This window comes from Populus euphratica, unplaced genomic scaffold (assembly GCF_000495115.2).
Source record: "Populus euphratica unplaced genomic scaffold, PopEup_1.0 scaffold5.1, whole genome shotgun sequence".
NCBI classification, from domain to species: domain Eukaryota; kingdom Viridiplantae; phylum Streptophyta; class Magnoliopsida; order Malpighiales; family Salicaceae; genus Populus; species Populus euphratica.
This window is the reverse complement of record NW_011499848.1, coordinates 300,917-314,548: the sequence shown is the minus strand read 5'-3', so window position 1 is coordinate 314,548 and position 13,632 is coordinate 300,917. Positions and strand designations below refer to the sequence as shown.

The 13,632-nt window shown below is 32.2% G+C and overlaps 1 protein-coding gene across 1 annotated transcript; it reads left to right on the top strand.

Annotated features, from left to right (window-relative positions):
• Positions 1–6,864: 6,864 nt before the first annotated feature.
• On the top strand, positions 6,865–9,882 carry LOC105111960 (UDP-D-apiose/UDP-D-xylose synthase 2). Its single transcript, XM_011007487.1, has 9 exons — positions 6,865–7,287; positions 7,386–7,478; positions 7,687–7,794; positions 8,389–8,503; positions 8,585–8,718; positions 8,808–8,909; positions 8,997–9,089; positions 9,194–9,329; positions 9,423–9,882. The coding sequence occupies exons 1-9, from the start codon at positions 7,012–7,014 to the stop codon at positions 9,533–9,535; spliced, it is 1,170 nt and encodes a 389-aa protein (XP_011005789.1). The 5' UTR covers positions 6,865–7,011; the 3' UTR covers positions 9,536–9,882.
• The last annotated feature ends 3,750 nt before the right edge of the window (positions 9,883–13,632 follow it).

Sequence of the window (13,632 nt, the reverse complement as noted above, 5' to 3'; positions counted from 1 at the left end):
CCGAGTTAATTTGTGGTGTTGAAAGTTATAACCATGCTTTGGCATGGAAGAAATGTCCAGCTTACACATTATTTTTTACTAATCATAACAATTGAGTCCCTCTAATTTTTGACGTCTTAACAAAAATCAATTCTGATTTAAATTTTTTTTTTTTACTAACTATAACAATTAAGTCCCACTAATTTTTGAAGTTTTAATAAAAATCTATTTTAGTTCAAAACTTTATTTTTCTATTATTTTAATTTTTAGTTGAAAAATGAAAAGAGAAAATCGTTGAATTTTAACAATAAAAAAAATATCATTGATATGATTCCAACCATCAAAATAATCAAATTTTATGTTAAATAATTTAATTATTGATGAGTTTATCGAGATATTTAAAGTATTTTTTATATGTTTTAAGATAAAAATAAACTAAAAAATGAATTTTTGAATTATAAAAGCTTGAGCCCCAACTTTTTTTCAACTATTTAGGTGAAAATAGATGACACGTTATTTAATTTATTTTTTTTAAAGAAAATTGATTAATGTTATCCGCTGCATCTATAATGGATAAATTTAAGAGCCAAAGAGCATGAGCGCTTGATAAATAGATAAGACTCGTTAGTTTAGTTTTTATTTATTTTTTTAATTAATTTTTTATATATATTTGTTCAAAATAATTTTTTAATTTATATTTACACTAATGTTCCTTCTCTTTTTTAATTTTTTATTTAGCCTCTTTTAAATAGCATTTGTTTTTTAATTATTGAGATTATTTTAAATCATATGTAACCTTTTCCTTTTCTTTTATGTTGTGTATAAAAAAAGAATTGCAATAATTATAACCTTACATAATATTTATTTTTTATTTAATCAATTGTATATATATATTTATTTTATTATTATTTGATTAAATAAATATTTAATTTTGATAAACGATATCATTAAACACAACTAAGTCAAAAAATTATATTGCTAGGTGAGATATCTCGATTGTTTATTTATTAATTCATATAATTTTTTATTTATTTAATTGTAATTATTCATAAATTTTTATGTGTTTACATATAAATATAAAATATGTATAAAAACACATAAAAAAAACTTGTATATATAATTTATTTTTATAAAAAAAATATTTAAATCACAGCAAAACACAGGTATTTTTATTATGAGCGGGCATCGGTAAGACATATTTGCAAACAAATTAACCGAAAATGTGGATCTCGGTGTCTCGAGAGTGAAAAACTTGAGCTGCTCGATGCCTATCTTTCTTCTGTAACCAATGAATCTTAAAACGAACAAAAAATATATATATCTTGACGTGGTTACCAGTTAAAACTCCGTCTGTAGCCCAAAATTTTAGACTTCAGTTATGGATTGTACAGGAACATCATTGTTTATGATGATGTCCTTCGCATAAAAAAAGTCTTGATAAGATACTTTTATAGGTAATATTTTCATTTTAAGCAGAGGATCCCACAAATGGGTCCAATATGGTAAAAATATCCCTTTTATCTTTTCACTTTTTTCTGTTGTAATAATATTATTTTTAGTGTTTTTAAATTGTTTTAATGTATTAGTATGAAAAAATTAAAAAAATATATTATTTTTAAATAAAAACATTTTATAAAATAATATTTACTTTCTTTGTTATGGAAAAGGCTAATCCAGCAGCAGCCACGGCCTGGTGCAAAATGCTACTTTCATGGAATGCATGGGCAGTATTTAGAAACACAGTTAAATCCTGTTTCTTAAAAATTTTAAAAATATATATTTAAAATTAAATTTTTTATATTATTTTGACGTGTTTATACGATGAATAATTTTTAAAAACTAAAAAATATATTATTTTAATATATTTTTAAATGAAAAACTATTTTAACCACATCGGCACATACTCACAAATATCCTCGAAGTGCAGGAATCAGCACGCTTTTCCTCACCGACTCGGAGTAATGGATCAAGTAATGTATGGGTCTAAAAAAAATAAACACAGTAAGCTTTCGCAAGTAATGGATCAAGCTGTTTTCTTCGAAAGCCCGTCATGGCCCAGTCAAGTTTTTCCAGCAGTGGACACCATAGCAGGTCACTCCTCGGCAGTCAATCCAGCCACGAGAAATTTTTGTCGTGGCTATCATACCAATGGCGCCCTCTCTGTCGGAGCCCTCAGAACACGCGCCAGAAACACCGCGTGGTCTTAGCGACGCTAGATTTTCCGTGTCGGTGCTTCGGTGCAGAATTCAGTGGGGGCCATTGTACGTCAGATTCGGAACACATGAGATTTAAGACCTGTGATTCTTATGCATGTAGTGATATGAAAGAACTTTCCATTTTTTTATAAATGGTTATGTGATGGCCGACAATGATAAATAAAACTAGATATTTCTTTTGAATTAATGATTGAATTCGTCTTTACATGGTAGGAAATGTTTAATTTATACTTTCTATTAAGTAGATTTTATCTTTGCTTGTATTTTTAATATGGTGAATTTACAAACCAACTCAGCTAAATCAATTACGCAATCAATTTGTATGTAATAATAGTTTTATAATTTATAATCATGGAGTTTGATCGAAGAGTTCGAGTTATAAAAGATTTGTTTTAAAGTGTAGTTGTAGTTATTTTTTTAAAGGTTTTTTTTTAGAAAAATATTAAAATAATATTTTTTTATTTTTTAAAAAATATTTTTAATATCAACGAATTAAAATAATTTAAAAATACTAAAATTCAAAGTAAAAAATTTTAAAAAATATAAAAATATACAATTGAAAAGGTTAATCAAACATATCATATCATGATATGTGTTTTATCGTCTGGAGCTTATGAGCAAGTGTTGTGACATAAATAATTGTGATGATATTGAATCATTTAATTTAATTTTAAAATTATTTTTTTATTTTTTATTACAGTGAAATGTAAATTTTTAAGTTATTTTCTTTAATATTGATCCTATTTTTTATTATTTCTAAGAGTATATTTTCGTGGTATATTGTATTTTTCATGTAATTTAATTTTTTATTGAATATTATAAATTATTTGATTTTTTATGTTTTTAATTTTTTTAATGTTTTTATGTTAAAAATAAATTTTTAAATATAAAAAATATATTATTTTAATATATTTTTAAATAAAAAACTTAAAAAAATAAAAAAAAGCAACTCTTTTGTGAAAAAAAATCTTGAAGGATCATGTTCTTGTGAAAAGAAACGTTTTTATAATGAGGAATTTCACTGTCACACGCATAACCATGCTGGGTTCTTGTCACCTCACGTCAGTCTCAAATAATATATTAAACTGGTAAATATCAATTCATCTTTTCAATTTTTTGTCCAGCCAGCACAAAAAAAAAATAACTTGAAGATTTCGTTTTAATAAAATATCTTACCCGATAACTCGCGATTTTTTTTTTGCTTTCCGAGTCAACTCTGTATCCAACTGACAAGTATGGTTTTTAGCCTTTCAGGTCTTAATCAGAAGGAAGGGCAATAAATATTTTATCAAACTGTCACCATCACTCCCCGATCTTCCATTTCGGTCTTGCAAGGAGAGGCAATAAATACTTCGATGGTGTTTGGTTGCTTCTGCGAAGCAACTACAAAACTCACCTGTTTGGCAATGCTCTAATAGCAAATTTTTATTGATGAGGTTTATGGTTAATTGTGACACGGATACGAGTCTGCAAAAAGCTAAATAATTGCTGCTTTTTTATTTCTAAAGCTCATGAATAGTAGAGTATGCTTTATTATTTATGGGTTTTTCCATCGAGAGTGAAATATATTTCACTGTTTCAGTTGTTGGTCTGGTTTAATATTAAAAATATATTAAATTAGATTTAATTTAAAAAAATAAAAAAATATTTTTTTATTTTTAATTATATTTTATTTAAAAAATTAGTATTAAACATTATTTAATTACACTGTATAAATTAGATGGAGATAACTTAATGACATAATATTTATATAATTTGATAGCAATCCCATTTTTATTTTTGATTATATTTTATCTACGTTGTTGCGCTCTTAAAAAATTTAATGAATTTCAAAATACAACCACAATAGCTATTGCAATACCAAATACACTCGAAATATGTTGTGACGGTCCATTGGTAGCAAGTTTAAACCTGTGAGCTTATTTTTTTAAATATTTTTTTAAATATTTTTTATTATAAATATAATAAAATAATATTTTTATTTTTTAAAAATTATTTTTAATATCATTATATCAAAATAATAAAAAAATATAAACAATAATTTAAATAAAAAAAAATTTATTATTTAAAAAATACCTATAGCCAACTTAAAATGAATATAAGTCTTAAACAAAATTATTAATGAGATTTTTTAAAATATTTCTTATATTTGTCCAAGCATGCGATCTCTTAAGCAATTTTCATTTCATAAAATATAACTAACTAGCTCTAAAAATGCTGTTTAAAATGAGTTTTTTTTATAAATTAAGGGTCCCGAGCCACTCTCCAGATTGCTCATATACTTAACCAATTCTAAAAATATTGTTTAAAATATAATTTAAATTCATTTTAATCTGTTTAGGAATGTGGTTTAAATTATATTCTCCTAAATTTTGATTTTATATTTTTAGATTATTTTGATACGTTAACATTAAATAAAAAATAAAAAATATATATTATTTTTATATATTTTTAAACAAAAAAAAATACTTTAACACATTACTCTATCTCATTTTTAAACACACCATTAACTAACGCCACAAAAGAGGTGCCCTTGCTACAGGACAGTGGCAACCCGAACTTTGAATAAAATTTATGTCTAGTCCTAAAATTTATGAAATATTACAGATAAACCACTTCTTTTCCTTTTGGCTGTTTATCTCGGCGAAAATTACTTTTCCGGGTGGATAAAGGAAAGAATAACCCGTGTTTAAGAATGCAACAATAATTTTTTTAAAATATTTTTTATTTTAAAATATTTTAAATTAATATTTTAAAAAAATTATTCTTGATGTAAATCTAAAAATATTAAAATATATTAAATTAAAATAAAATAAATAAAATTTTTAAAAAGTAATCCCCAGCGTGGTGCCAAAACCCTGATGATGTAAAGGTACTCCTGGGAAATAAGATTCCACGGGGATTGGAGCGTGGTGAGCAGGGGCGGAGCAAGAAAAAAAAATTGAGGAGGGTCAAATTAAGAGAATTATTTTAAAAAAATTTGTTTTATTAAAATATATATTAAATAATGATCAAGTGAGGGGCTGGGAAATTTTTCCTTGCAGGGGCCGGGGCCCCTGCCAGCCCCCCTGCCTCCGCCACTGGTGGTGAGAATGCGGGGGGGTCGGGGCTGGGTGGGGCTTGTGGTGTCTACTGACGCGGAATATGCAAAAATTGGAAACCCACGTGAGCCTAATAGATAGACAGCTCATTGGGAAGAAGCCAATCACATGGCTTGCTTGCCATTCGATGCTATCCCGCTGATGCCAGCATTTTTACTCGTTTCTCGTGTTTCGAAACTTCTATCCCACGTCTCCCTATTTTTAAAACCCTAATCATTGTTTAAATAAATAATCACAGTTAATGTCATGACTTCTGGTTGTTCACGAATATATCTTCTGTTGTCGGTATTAATATTAATTATTAAACTATTCATTAACAGTTTGGAAATGTATTTTGAACCATGTTTTTAAAATTTTAATTTTTTAATATATTTTAAATGATTTTGATATATTGGCATCAAAAATTATTTTTTAAAATAAAAATTATTATTTTATTAGAATTTTATTTTTAAATAAAACTATATTTTAAATCAATCACAAATACACTTGCAAATAGGATATTGTTGGTATTAATATTAATTATTAAACTATTCATTAACAGTTTGGAAACATATTTAAAATCATGTTTTTAAATTTGAATTTTTTTATATATTTTAAATTATTTTTATATATTAGCATCAAAAAATATTTTTAAAAATAAAAAATATTTCATTTTTATATATTAGCATAAAAAAATATTTTTAAAAATATAAAATATTTTTTTAAAAAATCAACTTTTAAATATCATGAAAAAATAGATGTTACCTTGATTCATCAATTACCAGATAAATCACATACATTTTAATCCTTTTTTTCCCTTCTTCTTTAGAGATGATTGATGTAAACGGATTGCCAGAATTTTGTGCCAGGTGTTGTTGTCATCAACTATCCAATCAGCTGTTACTGTGATTGGTGACACGAGGATTATGATCATTCGGAGGATGATTTACTCGCTTTAATTCTCATATTAACTAGAAGAAAGATATTTAATGCTTCAAATTTTAGTGTTTAATGTGTCTTTTTAATATCAATATATAAAAACATATAAAAATATCAAGAAAAATAATTTTAAATAAATAATTTTAAAAAAAACATGGTTCAACCACGTTATCAAATATTATCCAATCTTGATTTCTACTCATCTCAAGCAACACATGAAAACGACACCCCATGTCCACAACAAAAGATCAATTAAAGAAAATTATAATTAATTACTAGTTTATCTTATATGGAGTTTTCATGCTAAAAATATTATAATAATTATTTTTAAATATTTTTTTACTTGTAAATATATCAAAATAATATTTTTTTTTTTATTTTTAAAAATTTATTTATATTATTAGCACATTATAAAAATTAAAAAAATAATTTTGAACCATTATTCTTTTAAATTCTAGTTGAAACGCGGGCGCCAAACACGACCTTGTTCTCCAATCCCTCAACCTTGTTGGAAATTAACAAAAATAAAAAATAAAAAATCAGATAAGCGCACAGGCACAAATGACAAAACAGCGGTTATATCCTAAAATCCACTATTTCACCGCGTCCCGCATCATATCCACACGTGTCTCTTATCCACAGCGAGTACAGCCCTCATCCAAATTCGCGTACACAAAATACACCCACAAATTCCCTCCTTCCCATATAAACCACACCCCTTCCCTTTCTATTTCCGAAATACACTCTCATTTCACCTCCTCCGAACTCCCTCCCCCCCTCTCTCTCATTTTTTAGCAATGGCATCATCAGTGGCGAGGGTTGATCTTGATGGAAACCCAATAAATCCGCTAACAATTTGCATGATCGGTGCTGGTGGTTTCATCGGGTCCCACCTGTGTGAGAAGATCTTGAACGAAACTCAACACAAGATCTTAGCCCTTGATGTTTACAATGACAAGATCAAGCACCTTCTCGAACCGGACAGCCTCCCTTGGGCTGGCCGGATCCAGTTCCACCGTATCAATATCAAACACGACTCTCGCCTCGAAGGCCTCATCAAGATGTCAGATCTGGTATTCGTTTTCACCTCTCTATTCATTAAGCTGTAACCAAGCGCTAGTATCTAATCATTGTGTTGATTTGTATTGTTTTGTGGTAATGTGTGGTTCAGACGATAAATCTGGCTGCGATCTGTACGCCGGCTGATTATAATACGCGTCCTTTGGATACGATTTATAGCAACTTTATCGACGCGCTGCCTGTGGTACTGCTTCTGCGTTTTGTTAAGTTTCGTGTTTCGTTTTCGGTTGAATTTGTTATTGTAGTTTTCAAGATCGGTTGAAATTGTTAAAGATTCTATCGTTGCTGTTTTTCTTTTTCTTTTTGAAGTTGATGTGTGATTTTTTCTTTTTCTTTTTAAATTTTGAATTATTTAGGTGAAGCATTTTTTTTTTAAATTTTGAATTATTTAGGTGAAGTACTGTTCAGAGAATGGTAAGCGTCTGATTCACTTCTCGACCTGTGAAGTGTATGGGAAAACTATTGGGAGTTTTCTTCCTAAAGACAGTCCTCTTCGTCAGGTAAAATTTCGCTTCCGTTTTCGTTTTCGCGAATTATATTTATGTCTCCGTGCTTTCTTGAAATGTGTACTCGAAGAAGCATTTGTCGGTGGGTTTATTTTGAAAAGTCTTTGAAATGCATTAACATTTTAATGCTTGAATTAGCAGATCCTTTGGATCAAGCTGCATTGGTGATATGCTTGCATTAGTAGGTAGAGGGTTTTGGTTCTGTGTCAATGTTTTATATAGGTAATATGATCATATTTAGCTTAATGGAAGGTGGGATTGCGGATTAGAAGTTTCTGTTTCATTAGTTTGTTCATGTCAAACTTGTATAATGGTGTCAGGTGTCATCAGTCTTTTTTTTAAGTGTCAGTGTCAGGTGTCAGGTGTCATCAGTCTTTTTTTTATTTTGATTTGGCTGGAGAGTGTTGAAGGTTAGAAACTGATAAAATTGTGAACTTGTTTTATTGTCATTCTATTATTGACCGTTGGGAGTTACGGAAGTTGTTGTGATTTTGAGTTGCTTTGACCTCTTGATTTGTTCTGTTATTTAATTTTTTATGATATGGTTGTAGTTAGAGATGAGTGATTTTATTTGGCACGATGTGATAGGATCCTGCATATTATGTGCTCAAAGAAGATGCCTCTCCCTGCATTTTCGGTTCCATTGAGAAGCAGAGATGGTCTTATGCGTGTGCAAAGCAATTGATTGAGAGGCTGGTTTATGGTAGTCAATCTTGACCTATGATCTGGCAATTTTGAGCTATTTAGGACCTTTTGTTCTGATTTCTTTTCATAATGATGACAGCTGAGGGTGCAGAGAATGGACTTGAGTTCACCATCGTGAGGCCTTTCAACTGGATTGGACCCAGAATGGATTTTATTCCCGGTGTTGATGGCCCAAGTGAGGGTGTTCCCCGGGTTCTTGCTTGCTTTAGCAATGTTAGTCTAATTTTTTCTGCATGGGTCTTGAGCTCATTTGTTTTCTTTGGGTTCTTTGATTGTGATGTCTCCATCTTTCATTGCCCCAGGCTCTTCTTCGCCGGGAGCCGCTCAAGCTTGTGGATGGTGGCGAATCCCAGAGAACATTTGTTTATATTAAGGATGCCATCGAGGCTGTTCTCTTGATGATTGTACGTGCTAAGCTATATCCTCTCTCTCCATTTTTTATTTATATTTTAATGCTAAAGGAGTATCTAACAGTGTTGTATTTCATATAGGAAAATCCTTCCAGGGCCAATGGTCATATTTTTAACGTTGGCAACCCTAACAATGAAGTCACTGTGAGGCAGCTTGCTGAAATGATGACAGCGGTGTGTAATTTTTCCGATGATACCTTCTGGCTTATGTTAGGCGACTACATTATTAATGTCTTGTCTGCATCCTGAAATCGATGCTCAAACTTTTCTTGCAACAGGTCTACGCAAATGTAAGTGGAGAACCTGCTCTGGAGGAACCGACAGTTGATGTCAGCTCCAAAGAATTCTACGGTGAGGGATATGACGATAGTGACAAGAGAATTCCAGACATGACCATAATCAATAGACAACTTGGTATTGCCTTCTTTCTTAGCTACATTCTCAATTTTCTTTAACTCTACTTTCTGATGTTTAATGTCATCTTGACATTTGTTTGGTGGACACCAGGTTGGAACCCCAAGACATCTCTGTGGGACTTGCTCGATTCAACCCTCACTTATCAACACAAGACGTATGCCGAGGCAATCAAGAAGGTCATGTCACAATCCACAACCAGCTGAAGAAATAAACGAGACACGATGAAGGGGATATTCCTGGATGGGCTGGTAATTAGCGAAGTGTTCCAATTCTTTTTAAGGCAGTCATAAGTATATCATAATGGTTGGTTCGATATACATTACAATTTTTGTCTTTCTGGTGTCGGTAGTCGGTGGCTCAGTGTAGCTCAGGAATGTGTTTTAAAAATGTCAAACCTCGAGAAGATTCTGATGGGCAATGATGCCCGTGTCATTGTAATGTGTCACTTTTGAGCATGGTCTAGGGGGAAGTGTTGTATTAATTTGTTTACCCGATCAAGCTTATGTTTCTTAAATTATTATTTATTAATTCAATCTTGTAAGCTTCTTTACCATCTTGTTTGCAAAATCCTGACCTGTCAGAGCTTTGCGTCTGTAGAATGATTCGATGACATGCTGTTATTTTCGATGCAAATATCTTGTTGAATAAAAGGGGGAGAGAGAATGGATTCATGGAAGCTGCCCACAACTCTAGGCACGGGCATGTCCGTGCAAGATATCTTGTTGACAGGAGAGGGCGCATGTGGTGTTGTAGAGGATGAGCAATCTAGTAAAGAAGCTTCCATACGAATCATGTTTCCCTCTGTTTCTTTACACGAGATGGGATATCTTCGAGAGCAATCTGTTTTATTGAATCTACTGTGTATTTTCGAGGGAAATTGGCTTGTTCCAAGTAGAGAATAGACAAATTCAATAAAAAAATTCAAAAGTTTAAAAAGGAATTCAATTTCAGCATGGAATTGGTTACAAACGGGCTGTAATATGGGTGGGGGTATGCCTTTGGGGAGAGCCTGATGATTCTGAACACATCCAGAGATCTGAAGCCTGTTAATGTAGGCTTAAAGACTTGTTAGTTCTTCGGCAAGCCCACGGATACTATTCTTATCCGTGAGTGTTGATAGGCTAGTGTAGTAGCACCAGTTCGGTATGTTGGCTAGTTTGTGTTTCTATGGGCCAGTTTTATTCTGATTCAAAAACTGTCACGTATTACTACCGCTCCTAATTATTTAAAAGAGAGAGAGAGAGAGAGAGAGAGAGAGAGAGAGAGAGAGAGAGAGAGAGTAGTTTGATGTCCTTTTCTTTTCTACCCAAATATATTTTAAAAAAATAATCTTAAAAATGTTGACTTACAGGGCTCGGGCTTGAACCTGCTCCACGGACTGGCCAAGCCTTTCCAGCTGTTGGATTGACTTGTGAAGGCGGCTTCCTGCTTTTTCCTACGTCCATCAAGCACCGTATCGCCTGTCAATTTTATTTTTTTAAAGAAAAGCAACATAATATAATATAGTATAATCAAATTATTAGGTCTTCGATGCATTAAACAGTGGCCTCTATCCTGGCCAATGCTGGTGTCTGCGGTATTATTAACATTAGGGTCTCTCTCTCCCTTCCTTCTCTTTTCATTTTCTAAAGGGAGGATTAGGATTCCTAATTTGACTGATTTGATGGTTTTACTATTATTAGAGAATGGAGGGGTTTGGCTTTATTTAGTCACTTGTCCAAAAGGAAACAAAAAGGTCGTATAAAGCGCTTTCCTTCGTGGCACACAGGTGACACTGCTTGAAGATTCCTTTTATCGGCACGCTTTTGCCAAGCATCTGATAGCCTTTTGTGCAAGTTCTCTCTGTCGGCATGTCCCCTGAAAAACCACTGGGCGAGTCTGAAGCACATTTTCTTATTTTCGCCTTCTGAAAAATGACTTGTGACAACTTTGTATCTCCATGCACCATCTTCGGTTTGGTTTGCCAAGACCTATGAATCAAAGTGGGGTTCCTCCATGCACCAGTAAATTTGAGTACTTTTTATACCTAGCTGGCATGAAGAAGACAGGCAATCATGATGCTTTCATCATGTATAAAGTAGCCCGGTCCAAGAAAAGAAGATGAGTATACAGAAGAACTCTCAAGAGCTGGATCGAAGGTGTTGTTTTGCTCCGACGAAGATAAGGACACCAAGAAGGCAAGTAATTAGAAAACTATTTCTAGTCCGGTCTTAGGATAGCTCAATATCGTGAACATTTTTTGCTGAAGACATCAACAACGAGACAATTCTGCATGTTCTTGGAAGTTTCGAGGCACATGAATCATTCCGAATATGCATAACTTACTGCCAACTCGACAAAAATCGATCACTAACCAGGCCGAAGTTTTGTTAAGGAATTAATTCCTTGTCCTTTTTCTCACATGCACTGAAAATCTGAATTCGGGCAAGACGCCTATGCGCAAACAAAGTTAACTCGGAGTGTAACTGAGAATTGTATAGGTGAGATGGTAATTCAAAGGGCTGTGGCACTCGAGATCGTATGATCAACTCCTGCTCTTGAATAATCACTCCTTCTGGCATGTTGAAGGTTGCTTGGGACGAAAGTTAGGATCTGACCTGTGACATAAACAATCTCGAATAATGGAGTGCTAGTAGGGTAATCCGAGACAAGTATATAATATATGGTCAAATCAATCAATTGTTGTTTCTTTTGTTTTACGTTAATAAAATCATAACTTTATGTGAATAACTGGTTATTAGAAAAATCATTTCTAAAAACACAGCGCAGTATCAAAGAAAAGTCTAACTTAGAGTTAATTGATTTAACTAAGACCTAATGAATTAACTTATGCTCGTGATCCGATTCAACATAATCAAAATTGAATTTAATTGTTATTTTAAAAAACAAAATATTTTTTTTTAATTGATGTGGATCCATGATCGTTAATAAACAAAATCATTATTTTTATTCGAAAAATGCTTTTTTTTATTGATGTGGGTCCAATCTGAAGATGATTGTTCATAAACAAAATCATTATTTTTATTCGAAATATAATTATTTTTCTTCAAACAGGCAGTATTTTCATGTTGTTTACCGAAGCTAATTTAATGAGTTTGATTTATTGTTTTTAGTTATTAAATTGATTATTCAACAAATTGAACAGCACACAGCGCGTGAAATTCTCACCTTTTTCTTTCTCCGAGAGAAAAAGAAAATAAAACACGAAAATGCGAACCAATTAGTCTCCACATGGAGTTAATTATAATGCTCGGGGCTCAGCAGTCGATGGGGGAGGAAGGCATGAGTGGGAGAATTAGGTGCCTTGGCTGTGCGCACCTCCATGGGATTATGATTATGTTCACAGCAAAAAGCTTCCTTATCCGGTAGTGTTTGGTCCTCGGACAACCTGGCTAGCAATAATAGCCTAACCGCTACATGGGTCGACGAATGATCCATGTTTACCTCACTTATTCCCTTCACCAAACCTTGCAAAGCACGGGAAGCCATCTACGTACTTTCTCTCCAGGCTGAGAATTTGAGATCCAGTTGTGTCACTCGTGCATGTGACATGACAATTCATGTTTAAGGACTCCCTTGTGTGTAGATTACAGTGCTATACGGGGGTTTTAAATCCTTAATTATAGAGCTAAGTGTAGAGTCAAGAATGAATCATCATCATGATCAGGTGAAAAGATTGAAGATTGTGGTATCACTAATTTAATCAAATAATATCTAAATTAACTATTTAGGTGATAGTCAAATGGTAAGCACTTGGAATCAAGAGGTTTGTTTTTTCTATGGTTTCAGATTCGAGTTCTTGGTTGTTCATATGATGACCACTGGAGGCTTACATAATCGTTAACTTCAGGACCCGTGGGATTAATCATAGTGCGCGTAAACTGGCCCGGACACCCACGTTAATCTAAAAAAAATAATATCTAAATCGACAATGTAAATTTAATGATTGCAGGCAAAATGTTCGACAAAAAGCGCGAGACAAACCATCATCCTTTTGTTTTACCATAAATTGCCTCTTATCATTACGCTTGTCTCTCTGTTTCTCTCCTGGTCCTTGCCTTACTCCCAAGAATCTCGTTCCCTGTTTTATTTCCTTTGCCCACATCAAATCTTCCTCGAACATTTTCCATCACAGAAGTTTTCATTTTCACCTTGCCACTCTTTATACCATGTCGTGATCTGTGCATTCCTTTTACATGTCGCCACATGCCATTTATTTTTTGCCGTTTCACGATCAGACTATCTTTCTAACATACCTTCTCCTAGACCCACCTCACGTAAATCAAAAAAAAAAAAAAAA